The sequence below is a fragment of the Rhinopithecus roxellana genome, chromosome 14 (assembly GCF_007565055.1).
Source record: "Rhinopithecus roxellana isolate Shanxi Qingling chromosome 14, ASM756505v1, whole genome shotgun sequence".
Taxonomy (NCBI): domain Eukaryota; kingdom Metazoa; phylum Chordata; class Mammalia; order Primates; family Cercopithecidae; genus Rhinopithecus; species Rhinopithecus roxellana.
In genome coordinates, this window is record NC_044562.1 from 18,879,827 (window position 1) to 18,902,541 (window position 22,715).

At 40.9% G+C, this 22,715-nt stretch overlaps 1 protein-coding gene and 1 long non-coding RNA gene across 13 annotated transcripts in view; one reads left to right on the top strand and one right to left on the bottom strand.

The window, feature by feature from the left end:
- The window catches only part of LOC115893305, a 32,227-nt gene extending 25,927 nt beyond the window's left edge, over nt 1–6,300 (top strand). The window contains exons 2-3 of the long non-coding RNA XR_004053322.1: nt 5,299–5,357; nt 6,130–6,300. This is a non-coding gene — a long non-coding RNA (uncharacterized LOC115893305). The remainder of the gene's footprint in view (nt 1–5,298; nt 5,358–6,129) is intronic.
- SP100 (SP100 nuclear antigen) overlaps nt 1–22,715 on the bottom strand; it is a 120,765-nt gene that overhangs the window by 69,407 nt on the left and 28,643 nt on the right. For 7 of the 12 annotated variants that reach the window (XM_030917112.1, XM_030917111.1, XM_030917108.1 and 4 more), the window contains 11 exons: nt 21,079–21,162; nt 18,816–18,878; nt 18,264–18,413; nt 17,717–17,800; nt 11,420–11,545; nt 10,304–10,387; nt 8,686–8,769; nt 6,496–6,549; nt 5,657–5,821; nt 3,801–3,854; nt 3,014–3,097 (listed from right to left, as the gene is read on the bottom strand). In XM_030917112.1, the coding sequence (XP_030772972.1) occupies nt 3,014–3,097; nt 3,801–3,854; nt 5,657–5,821; nt 6,496–6,549; nt 8,686–8,769; nt 10,304–10,387; nt 11,420–11,545; nt 17,717–17,800; nt 18,264–18,413; nt 18,816–18,878; nt 21,079–21,162 (1,032 nt within the window). The remainder of the gene's footprint in view (nt 1–3,013; nt 3,098–3,800; nt 3,855–5,656; nt 5,822–6,495; nt 6,550–8,685; nt 8,770–10,303; nt 10,388–11,419; nt 11,546–17,716; nt 17,801–18,263; nt 18,414–18,815; nt 18,879–21,078; nt 21,163–22,715) is intronic. The other 5 variants (XM_030917116.1, XM_030917113.1, XM_030917115.1 and 2 more) reach the window with 3 other exon arrangements.

Sequence of the window (22,715 nt, forward strand, 5' to 3'; positions counted from 1 at the left end):
CACTGTATTTGTCCCTTCTGTTCATGAATAACCCTGAGAATTTCATCTTGAAATAAAGGGTCAATTAATAGTTTGTTTCAGTGGTGGAGAACACTGGAGGAGCAAAGGCTAGTTTTAGGGAAAAAGGTGGTGTGCTCAGTTTTGGAGGTGTTGACTTTGAAGGTCTTGAGTAACATCGAAGTGGTGAAGTCTAAGGCCTTCAGGACCTCCAGCAGGAGCCTTCTGACACTTGGATAAAGAGTTTAGAAGACAGGGCTGGCTGGAGATACACATGTAGGAATCATGAGGTTGTGGGTGGTGACTGAAATCATAGGAGCGGATGAAATGCCTGGGTGAGGGCTTTGTAATCTGGGTGAGTCAGATAAAATTGCTTTTATCTCATGGTCATTTCAGATCCTACAATTTCTCCATCATTCTTTTCTCTCCCTTTTACACTTCCCCCTTCTCACCTCTATTTTTCTCTCATCTTTTAATTCTTTCTCTACATACTTCTCGTTGTACCTAATTTTTTACGCCACTCCATTTATAACCCTTTGTATGTATCTCATTCCACCTGTTTTCCTGTTTATATTTCTAGATCTAGTTTCATTATTGAGGTGAACTTCTTTCTACTATCACTTCCTCCTTCTGTTCTCTCTTCTAGCTTTGTTTCTCTGAATGTTATCTTGATTTTTTTTTTTTTTTGAGATGGAGTCTCACTCTGTCACCCAGGCTGGAGTGCAGTGGTATAATCTCAGTTCACTGCAAGACTTGTCTCCCAGGTTCATGTCACTCTCCTGCCTCAGCCTCCCAAGTACCTGGAGCTACAGGCATCCACCACCATGCCTGGCTAATCTGTTGTGTTGTTAGTAGAAACGGGGTTTCACCATGCTAGCCAGGATGGTCTCGATCTCCTGACCTCATGATCCACCCGCCTCGGCCTCCCAAAGTGCTGGGATTACAGGCGTGAACCACCGTGCCCGGCCCTTATCTTGATCTTGACTGTTTTTGCAATTTCAATCTTTGTCTTTATCCCCATTTTCTTCATCTATATTCGTCTTTATCTCACAGGTTATTACTTTCATCACCAAATGCCTGCTGTTTGGACACTGACCACATAGCCATCTCTATTACCTTTGTCTGTTCCTTATGAGCTTTCTAACTTGCAAGGCTGTCAATCAATCACCAATTTTATTTTCGTGTTTCTGGTACAATTTCTGAGAAGTATCTTGAAAATTATCCCCCCTCCCCCTCAAAACCTGGAATATTTGAATTCCTTGTCCACTTAGAAAAACTTGAAGCTGACTCTTATATCTTTCCATTTGGTGACTCTTGCCTACCTTTCTCCACTCTTTCCCCTTACTTTATCCACTCAGTGTCTCCTCCCTCCATTCAGGAGCCCAGCTCTTCTTTTTCTTTTGGTTCCCTCAAACCTGTTGAACGCAGCCAGAGTCTGCGCACAAGTCTTTGTGTGTATGGTGTGTATGTGTGTGTGCGTGTGTTTTGGGGGAGAGGTAAGGAAAAGAAAAAAGAGCTTTTCCTCCATGCAAGTAGGAAAACAAAGGTAATTAATAATTAACATCATAATTGGTTTCTCCATCATAAGCTAATGGGCTGCATCTCTTCTGACTCTCTTTCTGTATTCATTGGAGGAGCTTTAAATTCACAGGACAATGAAGATAAGCAAGGAAATAATGGACTATAGACAGTGACCAGGAAACCAGGGAACCTGTCTCAATGTGGTCATGCTGAACTATTTTCAGAGCTTAGATGAACTGACAAAAAAATACACCTACATCAATGAGTACACCTCATAGCCCTATTCTATCTGACCACACCTCATTCTCCTCACTTGTCATTTTTCTGCCCATTGCCCTGCTGCTATACATTTTTTCTCTATCTCTTTCATTCGGTGAGCTCATCTCCCTTTGATTTTTCTTGTCTCCTGTGTTGCTTTTTCTGTTTCATTCAATGATGTTCTGTTCTCCTTTATTTCTATGTTTATCCATTTTGCTTCTATCTTTCTAGGTATTTTGTATATTATATAGCTGGCTCCATTCCTATTCTGTCTCTTTGTGATTTTAATTTTTCCCTCCCCATAAAGATTATATGTATTAACCTATATATATACACACACACACGTGTGTGTGTGTGTTTATGTATGTATACATGTTATATGTAACAAATATATGCATGTGTACACACACACACACACACACACACACATGCTCGCAGTTATTGCTAAATAAGCTTTCTGGCATCAGGCACTGATATAGTCTCCTGTGAATATTCTGAGTTCCTTGTGCATCTTCTTTGGACTTTGACTTAAATGACACAGCTCTTCTCCTCCTGTCTGTTACATACAACAGTCACCCACCACGAGACACCTGGGTTGCTAGTTTCTATTGTTTCTTTAGTTTTTTGGCCCTGATACTTCTGTACATGTATTTCCTCACCCCAAAATGGATATAGTAAGAGTTAGCCTATGTCTTAAAAATTCTGTGATGATAAAATAAGATCTTATTTGCCAAAATACATTGAAATAACACAATGTAATCCAATTACATGATGAAGGACATCTGCCAAAAACTATACTAATGTTTGAGAGTGTTCGATCTGAAGTTTTTATTTCTGTCTATAATTACATAGTAGGAACAGTTGTCTTTTGAGGCTTTACAATTACAAACGACATTGATGTCAACCCATTTATCACTATAAAAATCTAAGATCTTAGTGTTAATGGGAATGAGAGCAGGTTTTAAAAAAAAGGATACCACAAATTTGCTATTTATTTCTTCTACAACAGCAAAATATCATTACATACATTTAGTCAGTGAGACTCATTCTGTCAAACATGAGTTTATCATAATTTCCTGCCTCTTTCCATTTTCTAAAATGCAGAAAAGAGTTCCCAGATGAACTGGACACAAGGCAGTCAAGGTGCTCAGAATAAAAAGCATCTGGAAACAGCAGCTTTTAATTCAGATTCCTGACATTCTGCAGGGCCAAGTCTTGGCATCCTAATCTTCTTTACCTGACCCACGTCTTAGGGATGAGCTGCAGGTTTCCTGAAGTTCTTCTCCATTACTCAGCTCTGAAAAGTCACAGCTGCTGAAACCTGCAGAAAAAAAAAATTCCTTAACAGTCTTAGTCTGAGTCTTAGGGAATTTTCTAAAAGAAAATTCTTTAAAAAGAATTTAAATTCTTTAAAAAAGTCGGCAGGGAATTCTTTAAAAGAAAAACTGAACAAGAGAAGCTTGTGTAGGAGGGGGAGAAATATTCCTACCACTAGGCTCCCCTTTGGCTTTGATCATCTGACCTGTTGGTCAAGATTGCTCCAGGAGCCCTCTCTGAGGCTGGGGCTGGGGACGACGTTGTTTCTTAAACTTCTTATCCTTTCATTATTAGTTTGCACATACTTCTGCTTCCATCTCAGTTTCTTATCCAAGGGAACCATGGAAGCAACATCTTAAAGATGTCAGAGCCTCCATCAACTGGGCCCTGAATAACTGTGTGGACACCCCTTCCACTCAGGAACTACTTTATTTATGTGAGTGAAAAATAAACTTCTATTGAACTTGTGCCTTTGAACATTTTGAGATTTATGTTTTATACTAGCCCAACTCATCTAGTTGAAAATGTAAAATGCCTCCATCTCAAAAAAAAAAAAAAAAAAAAAAAACAGAAAATGTAAAATGCAAATCATCTAAAATCCCAACAAATTAATTTTTTATTTTAAAGGATATAACAAAAAAACTGAATGTAGCTTTTTGTGGCAAAGAAAGACATTTGTTACATCAAGAGTTTTTAATTGCTCTTACGTCTCTTCCTGTTGGGTATTCCCCAAGTAGATGTACTTCTAGAAGTCACACGATCTAGAAAGTAAAGGAAAACCAAATCAATAATATCTAACTAAAAGATCTATAAGTCTTATGACTGCTTACACTGTTGACAGAATTTGGACTGCAAATATTCTCTGAGGATCATTTCTGTCTCTTCCCATCTAAGGGAAAGGGATTACTATGAAATGGAGCACAGACCCACAATCCTTTAGCCGTAATTGCAAAATCAGTGACCTTTTCTTTTTTTTTTTTTGAGACAGTGTCTCACTCTGTCAGCCAAGTTGGAGGGCAGTGGTGTAATCTTGGCTCACTACAGTCTTGACCTTCCAGGCTCAAATGATCCTTCCACCTCAGCCTCCCAAGTTATTGGGACTACAGGCATGCACACCATGTCCAGCTAATTTTTTGTATTTTTTTGTAGAAATGGGGTTTGCCGTGTTACCCAGGCTGGTCTTGAACTCCGGGGCTCAAAAGATCCACCTGCCTCAGCCTCCCAAAGTGTTGGGATTACAGGCGTGAGTCACCACACCGGGTCTCAAAGATATTTTAATAACCAATATTGTTTTCATAGGTTTGCAGTTAACTAATTTGGCAGTGAATCTGGACTTGAGTTGCCATGAGTCCATGTAAAATCTTATCATATTTCGTGTGAATATTTATATAATTTGCTGTATAAACATTAGTATATTTGAGAATGGGATTCTTCCTGGATCCTACTGAGGTATTTTGTTGTATATAGAATATAAATCACATTGTCTAAAATAATAAAACATTTTTTGAACTTTGAAGTACATCTAGTTTTGAAGGTTTTATAGAGGATTATGAATGTTTATTAAGAATTCAGGCTGTTAGTCTTCTCTCTTCCCATACTTTTCATATATGATGTGCAAAGAAAAGAGATCCTTAAGTGTGCTTGAGTTTCCCCATCTGTCAAATGGGGGGAACAATAGTTATCTTGCCCACATTTTAGGTTGTTGTAAAGATGCAAGAAGATCTTATTTACAAATACATTTTCAAATATCACTATTTGGCCAATTTCATGTTGGGGGCCATCTGTCAAAAGCTATGAATTGAATTTGATGTTAAGAACCAGGAGCCTGTCTTTCTGTCAATAACTAGAGAGTATGACCAGAAGCTTTGGAATTTTGAACAAGTTTGTGACAAAATCAAGCAATAACAGACTAATGTACCTTCTCTTCTCTATAAAACAGGGAATGGGCAGAAGTAGAAATCACTCCATAAATCCAATACTTTGGAGTTAATAGGTCTGGCAGTGATATGGTTTGGCTGTGTCCCTACCCAAATCTCATCTTGAATTCCCATGTGTTGTGGGAGGGACCTGGTGGCAGGTAATTGAATCATGGAAGCAGGTCTTTCCTGTGCTGTTCTCATGATAGTGAATAAGTCTCACAAGATCTGAATGATTATATAAGGGGGAGTTTCTCAGCACAAGCTCTCTTCTCTTGTCGGCCGCCAGGTGAGACGTGCCTTTCACCTTCTGCCATGATTGTGAGGCCTCCCCAGTCATGTGGAACTGTAAGTCCATTAAACCTCTTTCTTTTGTAAATTACCCAGCCTCAGGTATGTCTTTATCAGCAACACGAAAAAGGACTAATACAGGCAGTATGTAGTAAACAGGGCACTGCCACTCAACCACAACCATCTTGTTAAGTCTGAATTTAGAGTCACTTCTTTCTTTGCATTTTTCAAAATGACCAGATGAGTTAGATGCAGAGAACTGGCTCCTGGATAGCTGTTGTGCGTGCTCAGAGCACAGCGTGCCAGGAAGAGATGCTCTGAAGTCAGAGCCCTGGAGTCAAGGGGGCTGCTCTTACCCTTCTCACCATGCTTGCTTCTCAGTGCCCTGCTTGAGACTTCTGGGGGCGCCTCCTCCTCACTGGAGTCTGAAAAGTTGTAGTCTTGTCCTGTCGCTGCAGAAAGGAGCAAATGTCCTTTGGAGGTCTCAACGTATGATAAGGGAACCAAGCCAGAAGAATATTCTATGAAAGGGAAACTAGGAAAAATTTGCGATGCTCTGAAATTTCAGGGCAAGAATGTCCGTGCCCTCAAACCTCCATGATCTGCCTTTTGATTCAAATTTTTGTGGCTCAAGGTTAGTATTTTATCCCTCACTGTCACCTGAGCCTGAGGCTGAGAAAATTTTAGCCCTAGTGGGCATCTCTGCTTTGTCTTGGCTCTCTGTCTTCTTACACCACATTATCTTTCTTTCTTTACTTGTCTCTTTGTGGATTTGTTGTGTTTTTTGTATATGGATTTGTATTTATTTATAAATTTGCTTCTCTCTCAGGGCAACCATGGAAGTCTAGGATCAAAGAAGGCAGATCTTCTACTTGCCTGCTTCCCTGAAGAACTGCTTGAAACAGAGTCCAACCTCTCCCCCATCTAAAAATCCTTGACATATTCAGTTGAAAAAAATATATACTTCTACCAAAAAAAATAAAACACCTTTTCTTGTGTTGGAGTCATTGACTTCTTTGGGTTCATATGTTATAGCAGTTAGCCAACCTAACTAATACAAAAGTTAAAATAGGAACCATTGAAATTTAAAGCAAATTTATATTTTACTTTGAAGGATATAGCAAGGAATTAGACTGACTCTTTCGTAGAAAATATTGTTCATTTATAACCATGAAGAGTTGTTATTTTCTCTTACCTCTTTTCCTAAACATTTCTCTGAATATAGATGATTTTCTGTAATCTGTGGGCTCTGTAAAGTAAAAGGGAGAAACCCGTTATTTGTATGCAAGAGACTTATAAATTCTATGACAACTGACACGGCAAATGGGCTTGGGTTAACAAGAAAGCTTTTTTTTTTTTTTTTTTTTTTTTTGAGATGGAGTCTTGCTCTATCACCCAGGCTGGAGTGCAGTGGCGTGATCTTGGCACACTGCAGCCTCTGCCTCCCGGGTTCAAGTGATTCTCCTGCCTCAACCTCCTGAGTAGCTGGGATTATAGGCATGCGCCACCATGCCCAGCTAATTTTTGTATTTTTAGTAAAAATGGGGTTTCACCATGTTGGTCAGACTGGTCTCGAACTCCTGAACTCAGGTGATCTGCCCGCCTTGGCCTCCCAAAATGCTGGGATTACAGGCATGAGCCGTCACATCCCACCAATAATGAAATTTTGATGAGCATTTTTCTCTCTCTCCTTCTAGTGAATCCAGTTCTGGAGGTTCAGGGTCATAATGTTGGGATCCTGCCCAGCAATCCCTGTAATCCTCTGTGTGTATTATTTGGAAATGCCTCTTTTTTATTAATTTTTTTCAACTTTTATTTTAGGTTTGGGGATAAACGTGAAGGTTTGTCACATGGGTAAATGTGTGTCACAGGAGTTTGTTGTACAGATGATTTCGTCATGCAGGGATTAAGCCCAGTACTCAATAGTTATCTTTTCTGCTCCTCTCCCTCCTCCAACCGTCCATCCTCAAGTAGACCCGAGTGTCTGCTGTTTCCTTCTTTGTGTTCATAAGTTCTTATTATTTAGATCCCACTTACAAGTGAAAACATGTGGTATTTGGTTTTCTGTTCCTGTGTTAGTTTGCTAAGGATAATAGCCTCCAGCTCCATTTATGTTCTCTCAAAATACATGATCTCGTTCTTTTTCATTTTTTTTTTGAGACAGGGTCTCACTCTGTCACCCAGGCTGGAGTGCAGTGGCACAGTCGTAACTTACTGCAGCCTCAATTTCCCAGGCTCCAGTGACTCTCTCACCTCAGCCTCCCAAGCTTTTTTTTTTTTTTTTTTTTTTTTTTAATGGAGTCTCGCTCTGTCACCCAAGTTGTAGTGCAATGGCATGATCTCGGCTCACTGCAACATCCCTCTCCCGGGTTCAAGTGATTCTTCTGCCTCAGTCTCCTGAGTAGCTGGGACTACAGGTCGAATGCCACCACGCCCAGCTAATTTTTGTATTTTTAGTAGAGACAGGGTTTCACCATATTGGCCAGGATGGTCTCGAACTCCTAATCTCGTGATATGCCCATCTTGGCCTCCCAAAGTGCTGGGATTACAGGAGTGAGCCACCGCACCCAGCCCATGCCCGGCTAATTTTTATATTTTTGGTAGAGATTGAGTTTCTCCATGTTGTCCAGGCTGATCTCAAACTCCTGAGCTCAAGCAACCCACCTGCCTCAGCCTCCTAAAGTGCTGGGACTGTAGGTGTGACCCACCGTGCCTGGTTGTAAATGACTCTTAAACACCACTAGCTCCCATTTTCTCACATATAAAGCAGGGATAAACTAGTTACCCTACCTCCCTGTTAAGGTTTTTTGTGATGGGGAAATGAAGGTTCATTTACAAAAGCCCTGTGAAAAATCACAATGTAAGCCAATGAGTGAACTATAATTTGGGTTTGGGTGTAGCCGAAGTCCCCCCTTTTTTGTTTCTCCATTAATAATTAAATAGCAGCACAAATTATTCTTTGAAGACTTTCAGAGCTTGTAATTAAGACAATATTATCAATGAATAAAGGAAGACTGTGCTTATCATGCTCTATCAAATATAAAGGGTAGTAGTAGAGAGTAAGTACATTATTTCGACCCTTAAAATAATAACTCTTGATAGTTTGTTGTTAAAAAAGACTGTTATTTTACTAGAATATTTTTGCTACATTTTCAATGTATCAGTCAATTGAACCAATCCAGTTCAACCAGAGTTTATAATGTCTTCCTAATGTCTTCCGTTTCTCAATAGGGCCAGAGAGGTTAAATGTAGAAAGTGGTATTCTAGAATTTACAGAATCAAGGCATAAGGAGACCACTCGGAATGAAATTAATCAAGAAAACAGAATTCTGGATTTGTACTCTGGATATTCTGCAGCCTCGGGTTGCAACTCTAATATTCTTACCTGGTACAGTCTGGGGTCGTGAGCAAGTGGCTTCTTGGCCCTCCTTTTCCTCATTTGATTCTAAAGAGTTGTCATTATTGATCACTGCACAGAAGAATGGGATTCTTTAGAGGTCTCAGTGTGTGACCAAGGAATCAATTCAGTAGGAAATTCCCTAATAAGAAAACCTAGAAAACCTTGAAAATGCGTGCAAGTCCTCGCCTGTACACAGGCCACACTTGTCTTGATCCTTTCAAGCTACCTGCATTGTGGGTTAGCGATACTCCATTCTTGTCTCCGGAGGGAAATTTTGGTTTGCTTGGCCTTTGCCTTCCCACACTCCTTTTACTTCTTATCCCTTCTACTTGCCACTCCACATTTCCTTTGTTTCTGCTTCTGTTTTTCATGCAGGGAGACCTTGAAGATCTTCTGTTAAAGATGTGAGCCTCTTCTACCTCCCACCAACACAGTGCCTTCCTGAATTGTTTACAAGGCTGAGAAATAACTTCCTCTTGTGTTTGAGCCAAAGACATATTTTGGGACTAATTTTTAGAGCAGTTTGCTTACACCAAGATCAAAGTTAGAGTACGTACTGTCTAAAAACTAATGCAAATTTACATTTTACTTTGAAAGATGCAGTGAGCAATTAGAATGAATGTATTACTACATTGTTATTGTGTAACATCAAGATGAGGTTCTTCTTTGCTCTTAGGTCTTTCCCTAGTGTATTTTCCCTAAAGTGGCATGTTTCTAATATCCCCTGGATCTAGAAAGTAAAGGGCAAAACAAATCAACCAATTTGCACACTAAAAAGTTATAAATCTTATGACAACTCATGCTGCAAATAGGATTGAGATAATACAAGATTTTAATAATGTTTCTGTCTTTCATTTCACACAGGAAGTAACTCCGAATCCAGGACACTAGTCTTATCTTCCCTTTAATTTATCATGAGATTGTGGAGATGACTTTGAAACATTTATGTAATTGTGTTCTCTCTTCTAGGAAACAAGGACGAGAATCTCTATTCTGTTTACCCTTTTAAGGTTATCGTAAATTTAAAAGTAAGACAATTTGCAAAAGTCTTTTGAAAAATCACTAAATGTGCCATGACTTGCTGAAGAACTCTGTCAGTAACAATACTTCAGGTTTCAGAATACATTATCTCAGGTGTTTATTTTTGCCAACACCAGATAGTTGGATGAGATGTCTTTTGACCCTATTCAAAGTTTGTGATCAGATGACAATAAGATCTTCCCATAAAGGAATATTCAGCTTTCTATTCTCTATAAAAGTCACTATATAAATCTAACATTATATAGACATAGCAACTAGTTAGTTTTAAAAGCAAACTCATCACTTTGCTAGCCTATTCCTGCTATATAATCAATGTATGGGTATGAATATTGATTAATAGAATCCATCAAGAAAGAAGGCTAATTCTCAAAAATAAGTTTATAACAATTTCTTGTCTCTCTGCATTTTCCAAAAAGGTCAAGTAAAATTAATGCAAAGAATGGGATCCCAGGATAAACTGGACCCATTGTACAGAATGAGCTCAGAATAAAATGCATCAGGAAACAGTAGCTCTTAAATCAGATTCCCACAGCCCAAGTCTTGCTCTCCCAAACTTCCTTACCAGGCTCATTTCTCAGTGGTGAGATGAAGACTTCTGGGGGCTCATCAACATCGGTGGATCCTTCAGAGTCCTCACTGCTGATGACTGCACAAAGAAGCAAAAACCATTAAGAGTCTCAGGGTATGACCAAGGAGTCCACCCACCAGGAAATTCCACAAATAGAGCACTAGGAAGACCCGGGAAGCTAAGTTAACTCAAGACCCTGGAGTGCTCCTGGAATGCATGCCACCTGCAGTTTGTTCCAGGTTCTTAACCAAAAGCTGATAAAATTGACACACAGAAGGCAGTTGTGCCCATCCACTGACACTGTTCTTACCCCAACCCTCATTCTACTTTTTTCTTTCACTCTCATTTTACTTCTCATCTTTCTTCTTTGTTCTGCCGTCTCCCCTGCTTCTGCCTCTGTTTCTGGTGATGGTGTCTCTTTATACCTCTCTTTGTCTGGTATGTTTCTCCCCCCACCTCCTCTTGTGAATATCTTGGCTCCCTGATCTTTTTTTTTTTTTAAACTCCTCTCCCATGACTTCCTCTTTTACTTTATTTTTATTTGTATTTATTTTTTATTTTTTCCTTTTTTCTTTCTTTTTTTTTTTTGAGCCAGAGTGTTGCTCTGTTGCCCAATCTGGAGTGCAGTGGCAGAATGTTGGCTTACTGCAACTTCCACATCCCTGGCTCAAACGATGCTCCTCCTTCAGCTTCCTAAGTTGCTGGGACTACAGACATGTGTCATCTTGTCAGGCTAATTTTCATATTTTTTGTAGAGATGGGGTTTCGCCATTTTGCCCAGGCTGATCTCGAGCTCCTGGACTCAAGTGATCCACCCGCCTTAGCCTCCCAAAGTTCTGGGGTTACGAGCATGAGCCAGCCCTCTCTGACTTCGGAAACAGCCTCTCTGACATTCTTACTGATTACCTCCATTTCTGTCTTCTGGTATTTTCCCAGCTCCCAAGGACTTTCTTCTGTCACGCTGAAGACTCACTGCATCAGGTACCAGCCCCTTTCCCTTCCTGCCTCCATCCCAGATACCTGCACTGCCCCGATGGGCCCTGATGAAGTCCCCGACCCCCTTACCTGGTAACCTGTGACACAGTTACAACTTCTCCCAGTCAGCCTTACCTATTATGTCAGACGCCTGGGCTTGGCATTCAGCATTTGAAGTAAAATATGGCTTTTCCTTTTTTATATCCACCAGTCGCACAGAACAGGAATTAATTTGGATTCCATGGTTGTGTGGCTCTGCCCCTGGGCCAAATTGTAATAAATGAAGAATTTTCATTTGTCTCCCCAGTGGACCTCCTTCACTATCATTAATAATTCCTCCTCTCTGCAATTTCACTCCTGGGGCTTCACCCCACCTCCCTGTTTTTCCTTTTGCTCAACTCTGTCCCTTCCTTTGTGCCTCTCTTGGCTCTGTTTTGTTTTTTACCTTTCCCTTTCCCTACTCTTCTCATCCTTCGATGGTTAATATTTTGCCTTTTTTAAAAAAATAGAAATTATAATGGTAGCATAAGACAGATGAATAAAGGTGGGTTTTGAATGATCACAAAGGAAGTAAATCACTTTGATCAAAAAACAAATTACTAACACCCCAGAGACCTCCTCGCGACACTTCCCACTAACTGTTCCCACTAACTTGCTCAAAGCCAACTACCATCGGGGTTTCAAACACCGAGATTAATTTTGCTTGCTGTGTAATTTATATAAATTGAATCATCTCTTTTCTCTCGCTCTTTCTCTCTCCCCCTACTTCTCTCTCAATGTATATAGATCTCCCCAAAGAAGCCAAATCCCCCAAAATTATATGTATATTTTATTCAACATGCTTGTGAAAGTCATCTGTATTCATTTTGAATAATTATTTTCACTACTAGATAGTATTCCATTATAGAAATAAGCCATGGATTATTTATTCATTTGTGCAATTTCAAGCATTTAGCTTCTATGAATAATGCTGCCCTGAGCATTCTTTTCTATGTGTTTTGGTAACATAACACACATTTCTGTTGGTTTCTGTTGAGGAATGTAATTGTTGAGTTATAGGGTATGTATATTTTCAGCTTTGGAAGATTACCCCCAACTGTTTTCCCAAAAGCAGAGATGAAAGAAAGAGAGCTTGGCAAATTCCAGTAAGTAAAGGAAGCTTAGTGTGGTGGGAATGTGGCATGAAGGGGTGAGAAGAGGGTGATGGGGAATGTGCAGGTGCGTGGTAGGCATCCTTCAATTCACCACTCCAAGCAGTGTTGACCTACTGCGAAGGGCCACATGAAGGCACTGGGTTTCAAACAGGAGAGTCATATCAACTGGTTTCTATTTTGGAAAATCCATTCAGCTGAGGTGCAGACTTGAGAGGAGCAAGATTGGGGGCCAGACAGGAGACTGTTCCTCTAATTTTAGTGAGAGTGACAGGGATCTAGATTAGGATGTTTGTGCTGGAGATGAAGAGAAATGGACAAGTTAGAGATATTTTAAAGTTGGGATTGACAGAAGTGGCAAATGAAATGATGATTGTTTTAAGCCACTAAGTTTCAGGATGGTTTGTTACATTACACAGCAATAGATGACAGATGCAGCTTTTGAAGAGAGATGTTCTTCAGGTCTTTAAATAAAGGTCTTCAGGCAATTGGGGAAAGGAGTCAAGAGGACAGGTCTGAGTTGGAGATGTATGTTTAGAAATCAACAGATCCTAGATGGTGATTGAGCCATGGAGAGGAAGTGATGCCTGAGGAGAGGCCTCTTGTAATCTGGGGGTGGAGATGGAGTCACAGGGGCCATTTCGATAAGGGGGCAGCTGGTCCTCCATAGTAATAGGACAAGCCCTGTGCCTCCTTTCCAGTTCTTGTCTCCTCAGATCAGAGAATGTCTTGATTTGTCTTCTCTCTTCCCTTCTTTGCGTGATCCACTCTCTACCAATTTTTCATTCACTGGCCTTTAACTTATTTTCCGCATACTTCTCTTTGTGCCTCCCTCCATTTTTCCTATTTCTTGGTATTTTTTTCCCCTCTATATTTTTTTCTATTCGTACTCTTTTTATCTATGCTTTTTAAAAATTACTGTCTCTTAGAGTCAGAACTAGGGTGAGATGAAGGTGGTACCTTGGGTGCCTTGAAATTTAAGGAAGCTCAGTCTCACATGCCAACTGAGATCTCCTTACATACTGTGCCCTGATGGCCTCCCTGCCTCACCTCGTGCCCGGCCTGTTGTCCCCTACGTAATGTTGCATCTCTGTTACATTTCCTACCTGCTTTGAGTCGGCCTTTATTTCTTGTTATTAATGTTACCTCTGCAAGCTTCTTCTATGTCACTTTTTTTCTCCAAAAACACTTTTGCATCTGATGTGTCAGCGCTACATCACTTTTTGTCTTTCTATATCTTCCTCATCTCAAACATTCCAGTCATTAGCAAAGGTCTCTTCCAGTGCCATTGTCTACCACACCAGAGTCCCTCCACTTGCCATTCTTTCCTGAAGGTCTTTCACCTGGGCTTCCTTCCTTTGCAAATCTGACAAGCAGCATCATGCATAATTTCTATGTTTTCATGATAACTTTTGAAAAGTAACTTGCAACATATTTCTATTCATCAACTCCACAACATGGCAATGTACGGATACCATGTCACTTTATCTAAAATCTGTTTCACTCATACACGGTTGGTCCTTGAACAACAGGGGCTTGAACTACACGAGTCCACTTGTATGCAGATTTTCTTCCACCTCTGCCACCCCTGAGATGGCAAGACCAGCCTGTCCTCTCCTTCCTCTTCCTCAAACTACTCAATGATGAGGATGAAGATCTTTATGATTATCTATTGCCACTTAATGAATAGTAAATATATTTTCTCTTCCTTATGATTTTCTTAATAACATTTTCCTTTGGAGATCTTACTTCATTGTGAGAATACAGCACATAATACATATGGAAAATATGTGTTATCATCTGTTTATGTCAGCAGTAAGGCTTCTGGTCAACAGCAGTTAAGTTTTGGGGAAGGTAAAAGTTATGTGCAAATTTTTGACTGTATAGGGCATTGGTACCCTTAACCCCCCCACCCAGTGTCCAGGGGTCAACTGTATTTTGTTATTTAATATTCCCTAGTTAACCTCTTTTGTATTCTTTCTTCTTGCATTCTCTAACCAGGGACAGTCCCTCCGTTAAAAAGATTCACTCTCTTTTTCCCTTCCATCTCATACCTGTTAAAAGCAGCCAGAGGCTGTGAACAAAGTCTGTGTGTCTTGGGTGGGAGTAGGCAGTTAGTATAAGAAAACAAAGGAAAGTTTTGTGCTTATAGAGAAATAAAGATATAATTAGAAAATTGGGGAGAAGCAGAGCAAGATGGCAGAATAGGACTCTCCAGCCTTCCTTCCCCTGCAGAAACACTGATGTGAACAACTACCTATGCATGAAAACACCTTTGCAAGAGCTGAGCAAACCAGATGAAAGATCACAGCACGTGGGTGTAACACAGAAATAAGAAGGAGTACATTGAAAAGGGCAGGAAGAAAAGTTTCACTGTGTCACCTTCTCCAACTCCAGGAAGCACAGCACTGAGAGAGATACCATATGCTTGGGGAAAGGAGAAGGAAGTGAGCACAAGACTTTGCCTTAGACCCAAACCACAGAAACGTCTTCAATAAAATCGGGCTCCCAAAGCCCCAGACTCTAGCCAGTACCCATGGTCGGAACCTCCAAGCTCACCTTGACCCCAATCTAAATCCTGCAGCCCCAGGATTCAGTCCAGCCCTGCAAACTCAGTCTCCAGCCTCCTACAGCTCTATTTCAGCCTCAATGACCCCACGATCCAGACCAGACTGAGTGACAAACTGGACCCAGTGGCACTGGGCTTTAGGCCCATCCCAGCAGCAAGCTGGCTTCAATAGCACTGGGATTCAGGCCTGAAGTGCCTAAAGAAGCCTGCACCAGTGGTGTAGAACCCTGCAGATTCTGGTTCAAGGTTCCTCCCAGCACATACCTGCCCACTGGTTGTCCTAGGCACCAGACTAGCCTGCTTGAGGACTCTAGTAGCAAACCTGCCCTTGCACCATGCCAGATGGCCTTCCTAGAATCTTTAAATAGGGTGAAAGGCTTTCCCGGACAAAGTCAGCCTGCAAAGACTAAAATAATTCCTACTTTCTTAATTGCACAGACATAAATGTAAGGCAACAAGAAACATCAAAACCAAAGAGACATAACATGACCAAAAGAGCACAATAATCTCCCCACAGCAGACCCCAAAGCAATGGAGATAACAAACTGCCTTACACAGAATTCAAAATAATTGTTTTAAGTAATCTCAGCAAACCTTAAGAAAATATAGAGAAACAATTCACTAAAATCAGGAAGACAATAAATGACCAAAATGAGAAATTTAACAGAGATATTGAAATTACCTAAAAAATCAAACAGAAATTCTGGAGCTGAAAAACACAATGAATGAAATTTAAAAAGGCATCAGAGAGCATCAACAGCAGAACTGATCATGCAGAAGAAAGAATATGAACTCAAAGACAGGTTATTTGAAATACAGTCAGAGAACAAAAAGAAAAAAGAATGAAAAGTCATGAAGAAAGCTTACAGAATTTATGAAACACATCAAAAGAGCAAATATTTGAATCACAGGAATTCATAAAAGGGAAGAGAAAGACAAAAGTAGAAAGTTAATTTAAAGAGATAATAGTATAAAACTTTGCCAATCTGGTAAAAGACATAAATTTCCAGGTACAAGAAGGTCAATGGTCTCCAATCAGATTCAGTGCAAACAAGACTATACCAAAACATACTATAATAAGCTGTTAAGATTCAAGGACAAAGAGAGAATCCTGAAAGCAATAAAAGTAAAGAAACAACTAACATATGAGGCAAGGTCATGAAAAAACCAGGCATGGTGGCTTACATCTGTAATCCCAGCACTTTGGGAGGCTGAGGTGAAAGCACTGCTTGAGCCCAGAAATTTGAGACCTGACTGGGCAACATAGGGCAATCCTGTCTCTATAAATAATGAAAAAAAAAAAAAGAGTCAGATGTGGTGGTACATGCCTGTCATCTCAGCTAATCAACAGAGTGAAGAGACAACCTACAGAATGGGAGAAAATATTTGCAAACCATGTATCTGATAAAGGTTATTATCCAAAATACATAAGGAGCTCAAACAACTCAATATTAAAAACAAAAACCAAACAAACAGATTTTTAAATGGGCAAAGGACCTGAATAAACATTTCTTAAGGGAACACAAGCAAATGGCTAACAGATATGTGAAAAAATGCCTTGCCTCGGAAATCATCAAGAAAATGCAAATTAAACCACAATGAACATCACCACATACTGATTAGGATGGCTATTATCAAAAAGACTAAAGATAACAAATGTTGGTGGGGATGTGCAGAAAAGGGAACTTTTGTACACTGTTGCTGGGAATGTAAATTGCTACAATCACTAAGAAAAACAATATGGAGTGTCCTCAAATAAATAAAAAGTAGAACTACTCATACAATCCATGAATTCCACTACTGAATATATATTCGAGGGATATGAAATCAGTACAGATGCTCCTAGAGTTACAATGGGACCACATTTCCATAAACCTACCATAAACTGAACATATCATAAGTCAAAAATGCATTTAATACTTCAATAAACCCATTGTAAAGTTGAAAATCATAAGTCTAACCATCATACATCAGGGGCCGTCTGTATACGGAAGAGATATCTGCACTCCCATGTTCATTGCAGCAGTATTCACAATAGCCAAGATATAGAAACAATCTAAGTATCTACCAATGGGTGATAAGGAAAATATATACACAATGAAATACATCTACACACTGAAATACTATCTAGGCTTTGAAAACGAAGAAATCCTGTTATTTGCAACAACAACCATGAACCTGGAGGATATTACGTTACGTCAAATAAGACAGGCACAGAAAGACATATATGACATCTCACTTATATGTAGAGGGTAATAAAGTTGAATTTATAGAAGTTGAGAGTATACGGTGGTAACAGAGGCTGGGGATATGAGGATGAGGACTGGGGAGACGTTAGTCCAAGGATACAAAATTTCAGTTAGATAGGAGAAATACATTAAGAGATCTATTATACAACACGATTAATATAGTTAATAATGTATTGTATTCTTTAAGATTACTGAGAGAATAGATTTTGCGTTATTACCACAAAAACAATAAGTACCTGAGGTAATATTTATGCTAATTAGCTCTATGGTAATTATTTATGCTAATTTGCTAGTTAGCCTTTTCACAATGTGTACATATTTCAAAACAACATGTAATGATAAATACATCCAGTTTTTAATTTTAAAAAGTGGTTATGATGGTAAAACAACAACCAACCAACCAACAAATGTATAGTGTCCGAATAAGAAAGGAAAGAAAATAGGCAAGGTAAGCAATAATTACCTTCTTCATCACAGGGCAATGGGCAGGGCGTCTCCCTTCCAGCATCCCCATTATTCACTTGGATAGTGACTTGTTCACAGGACTCTGGAGATAAATGAGATCACAGCTGAGAATCCAGTGGAGCCTTGCTCTGTCCTATTTCCATTTGGTTAGACCTCACCCTGCTTCTCCTTTCTTCTCCTGTTTCTACCTATACCCCTGTCTGCATATATTGCTGCATGAAGGTGTTTGTGCTTTATTGATTCCTGGCCAATCTCTCTCTACTTTCTCCTTTTACCTTTTGTTTCTGTCTCTCTTCTTTGGTGAGACTCTGCAACTCTTCCCCTTTCTCTCTCAGTTTTTTGCTTCTAGCTTTCTTCCTCCAGGTCTTTGTCATCAGTATGTCAGTGCATCAGGCTCATCTGTATATCAGGCCCCCTCTGTGTCTGTGTGATTTTCCCCTGCTTGTTGAACAGGTGTCTCCTTGCATTGTGCATTAGACTCTTCCTCTGCTACCAGCCAGGGCCCCTTGGCTCGTCCCCATTCACGCGAACCCAGTCAGTCTTACCTGTTGGCTCAGCCTTTTGGGCACGTTGTTCATTTGTTTGTTGGCTTCCTAGCGAACCATTTTTGTCACTGGTTGTACCTTTTCTCTCTGCATTTATCTCTTCTGTTTCACAGGGGTGCTCTGAGAGTCCATTTTCAGGTGGGGTTGTACCTAAACCATGGTTTGATTCACAGGTATTTTATTTGCCCCCTGCTGCCCGTTACTCCCTTCCAACCACTACAGCATGGGCCACTGATGGATGTAAGGTCAAGGCACCAAGCAAAAGCCAGATTCAAGCAGATGCAGGCAGAAGATGGTGAAGCAGGCGTATGGGTAAAACGACCAGGCTCAGCGGCACCAGGAACAAGCAGCAAGTGTGCTTAAGGGGTGTGGGAGGAAGAAACCCTCCTAGGCAAGATAAGGACTTGTTACTTAAATCCCAAAAATGGAAAAACTGTAGACGCAAAAACTGAAAATTCTGGGCAATCATTAATACGAAGAGGCAACCCCACAGCACGTTCCAGAATGGGGCAAGAGTAGCAGAGGCTCAAAGAGTAGTAAACAGGAACAAACCATCGTGAGATGGGGAACCCGAACGGGGCCAAGTCAGGCTTCGAAAAGAGTTTTCACCAGTTCCTGGCAGGAAGAAATTAGAAGTTTATTTCAGAAATTGAGGTATGGATCTTGCCATCTCTCCTAATCCCTTTTTGGTCTCTGTAATGTAGGAGTTAAAGACCCCATCTAAGTCTCAGTGCAGAGGCCATGTGGAGCTGGCAGATGCCACCTAATTATTGAAGTCAGACTCCAGCCTTGAGAGTAGGGGACTGGGTCAGCTGCACACCTGGCTGACAGGGGCCTTGACCAGACAACCCTGCTGAGTGTCCTCTGTGATACACTCCAGTAACTGACTATGGCAGAGGGATCCTGCCTTTGTCCCCAGAGCTACCCTGCCCAGGGCCATTAACTCAGTTTCTTCGAAGTTCTGGTTGCCTCATACCCACCCCTTTTTACACAACACCCTCCCTCTCCACATCTGTTTATGCTTTCTCATTGACTTTTCCATGAGGACTCAGTGTCTGAGTAGCCTCTGCTTCCTCCAGCTGTTGGTATTCTTTTTTTCTGGATCTTTTTGTCTACAAATATTTCCTCACTTTTATTTCATTTTTCTGTTTTTATTTTTTTAGATTCCCTGGACAGCATAGAGTTAGGAATGCAGGCTCTGGGGTAGAACACCTGGGTTTTTCCTTGTTCCTCTGACCCTAGGTGAACTCCATTTGTGGTATCTCTGAATTTCAGTTACCTTGTCTGCAAAACAGGCATCTAAGTAATATTAATCTCCAATGGCTGTCATGAGCATTAAACCAACTGCCACAGAGTAGATGTTCAATCAAAGTGAACTGTTAACGGCATGGTGATTTTTGTTGTCTTTTTACCCCTTTTTACAGTTTCATTTCCCTTCCTTCGTCCTCTAGGTACTTACATCTCTTCCATGTGTACCACTTCCTTTCTGAGTCTCTCTACATGACCGCCTTTCTCTTTGAATATTCCTGCTCTTAAACAACATCCTCACATTTAAATTTTTCCCCTATTCTGCCATCACCAAGTATCTCCCGTGATATCACAAGAAATATACATTTCAGTCTTCATTCCCTGCTCCTGGTCAGAGCTCCTAAAACCCTTGAAACATCCCAAGTCATGACAAGTGAAAAGAGCACTTTCTGTTATTCATAACAAGCCCCTTTCGACCACATCTGGGTTCACGTTAATGAGGTAACTTTTGGAAAGCCCCTAAGGATTGGGGGGTGGTTGCCAGGGGAGCTGAATGTGAGATTAGACGGTTGGAACTTTCAGCTCCACCTCTTGACCTCCAGGGAGGGGAGAGGAGGGATGGAGGTTAACTTAATGATCAGGTACCAATGATTTAATCAATTCAGACTGTATAATGGAATATCCATAAAGAACCCTAAGTGACTGGGTTCAGAAATCCTCTGGGTTGGCAAACACATGGAAGTGCCAGGAGAGTCATGTCCCAGAGAGGGCAGAAGCTCTGTGCCCTTCCCCACGCTTTGCCCTACGTATTTCTTCTGCTTGGCTGTTCTTGAGTTGTATCCTTTATAATAAATGTCAGATATAAGTCAACATTTCCATGCGCTCTGTGTGATCTACTAGGAAAGTATCAAAGCCATTGAAGGCCTTGTGGGAAACTCCAATTTACAGGAAGTTGGTCGGAAGCACAGGCCACAACCTGAGACTCGCAACTGGCATCTGAAGTGGGGGGCATTCTTATGGGAATGCGCTATTAACCTGTGGAGTCTGTGCCAAGTCTGGGCAATTAGTGGCAGAACTCAATTAAATTATAAGATATCAGGCGGCATCTGCAGAGAATTGGAGAACGGATTGGTGTGGGGAGACCACCCACATGTTCGGTGTCAGAAGTGTTGTGAATATGACAGTACAGGTAAAACAGGAGCCTTTCTTTCTCCAAGGGTCTCCTCTTTGATGTTGACCATGGACCATGCGCTGTGGTTCTTAACCCTTCACAACTTCACACAGATCCCCTACAGGGAACTTTCTAAATCACAATTACTTCTAGGTAGCTGGCATCTGTCAATCTGGCCTGGTGACACACTTGGCTCTGATTCCCTCATGGTTATTGAGCCAACTATGTCTCGTCATGGCCACTTCTCCAGGACCCTGCATCTGGTTAGGAGCTCATATAACCCCCACCTTGACTTCTCCATGGTCCTTCCGTGTGTCTTCCTTGATTCACCATCTCCACTCAGAACCTTGGATCCCTAACGTCTCTTAGAGACAGTTTTTATTCTGTCATTTTTACCTTGTTCAAGACTTAGTTGGACGCCAGGCCTCTCCTCCCTCTCTTCTCCATCACTTTCTCGGAGAGGCAATTTGTCTTGGATTACTGAAGAGTGGGAGAGAGAAGACGCAATTAGAGATCTACAGGGACCAGGGACAATGTCTGGAAATCATGCTTTTAGGAATTTCCAGTCCTCGGGTGACTCAGAGCTCAGAGGGTTCCACATGACCTAAAGTTCTCCTGTTATCCCCTGGGACAGAGAAGAGAAGACCCCAACAATGAAGCCTTTATTGTCCTACACAGAAAGGAGACACTCAAGATTCAAGGATAAGGGAGTAATGGAAACATTGTGAGCTATGTTACCCTCAAAATTGTCAGATGGCAGGGTAGGTGTATATCAAGTGTAAGGAAGAAACTGAGGAATTCCCTGAGGAGAAGGTCTCAAGTCCTAGAGAGATTCCATTTTTTTATAATCAGCCAGGTGCAGTGGCTCACACCTGTAATCACAGCACTTTGGGAGGCCAAGGCAGGAGGATTACTTGAGTCCAGGATTTTGAGACCAGCCTGGGCCACATAGCTAGACCTTATATCTGAAAAAATAAAATAAAATTAGCTGGATGTGGTGTTGCACACCTGTGGTCCCAGCTACTCAAGAGGCTGAGATGTGAGGAACACTAGAGTCCAGGAAGTTGGAGCTGCAGTGAGCTGAGATTATGCCACTGCACTCCAGCCTGGGCAACAGATTGAAACTCTGTCTCAAAAAAACATGAATAAAAAAAAGAGAAAACCTCAATATCTTTAAAGATGAGGCTAGAAAACAGAAGAACATTGTCTTAATTGGGTCGGGGAGGATGAACAGTTCTCAACTAAACATAACAGAGGACCCAGGGGCAGCTTGTGTGGACTTCAGTGTCCGAGACTCAGCAGCATCTCTCTGAGGGTGGGTGGGCTGCTGTGCTGGACAAGGTGGTGGGTGGTGCTGTCTCAGGTCAGTGACAGTGAGCCTCAGGGCAGGTCACCCAAGCACCAGGAGCGCCAGAAACTAAGACGTGAGTTGTTGGCACTGGAGCTAGGAAGGGGGATCCCTGCAGTCCATAGAGAGGAACAGAGTCCCTGAGAATGTGGGCAGTAAAGGTAGCACCATTCCCTTCCATCCCCACAGCCTGGACCATCCTGGTTACAAACATTGACTCGAAATTTGTGTCCAGATATTTGATTTCCTTTTATTCCTTTTCTGACTTGAATATTTGCTACAGAAATTATTTTATTATTAATTTAGATAAGGTTAGTATTGATACAAATCGATAAGCCATATACAACTACTGCTTACATTTCTTTCCTTGTTCATAAACCTGTAGTATTTCTTGATTGCCTAGTAAGCAAACTTCAAATTCCTTAGCTTTAAATTCCAGACCATTCAATACCTTCCTCCAGTTGATCTAAGTCAGCTCCTATGTTGCTTCTCACTCTCAGATTTAGCCAAATCTAATTTGTCCTGTTTTGCAGACATGCTTTCAAACTTTTATTCCAGTTCCCACAGCATCCACCCTCTTCAGGGCATGTGCTGGTTTCTCTTGTGATGTCTCTATCCCTTATTTGGAGAACTGGATTGAGATCAAACTTGTGGGAATAAAAAGTTTTCCAGGCAAGTAAAAAAA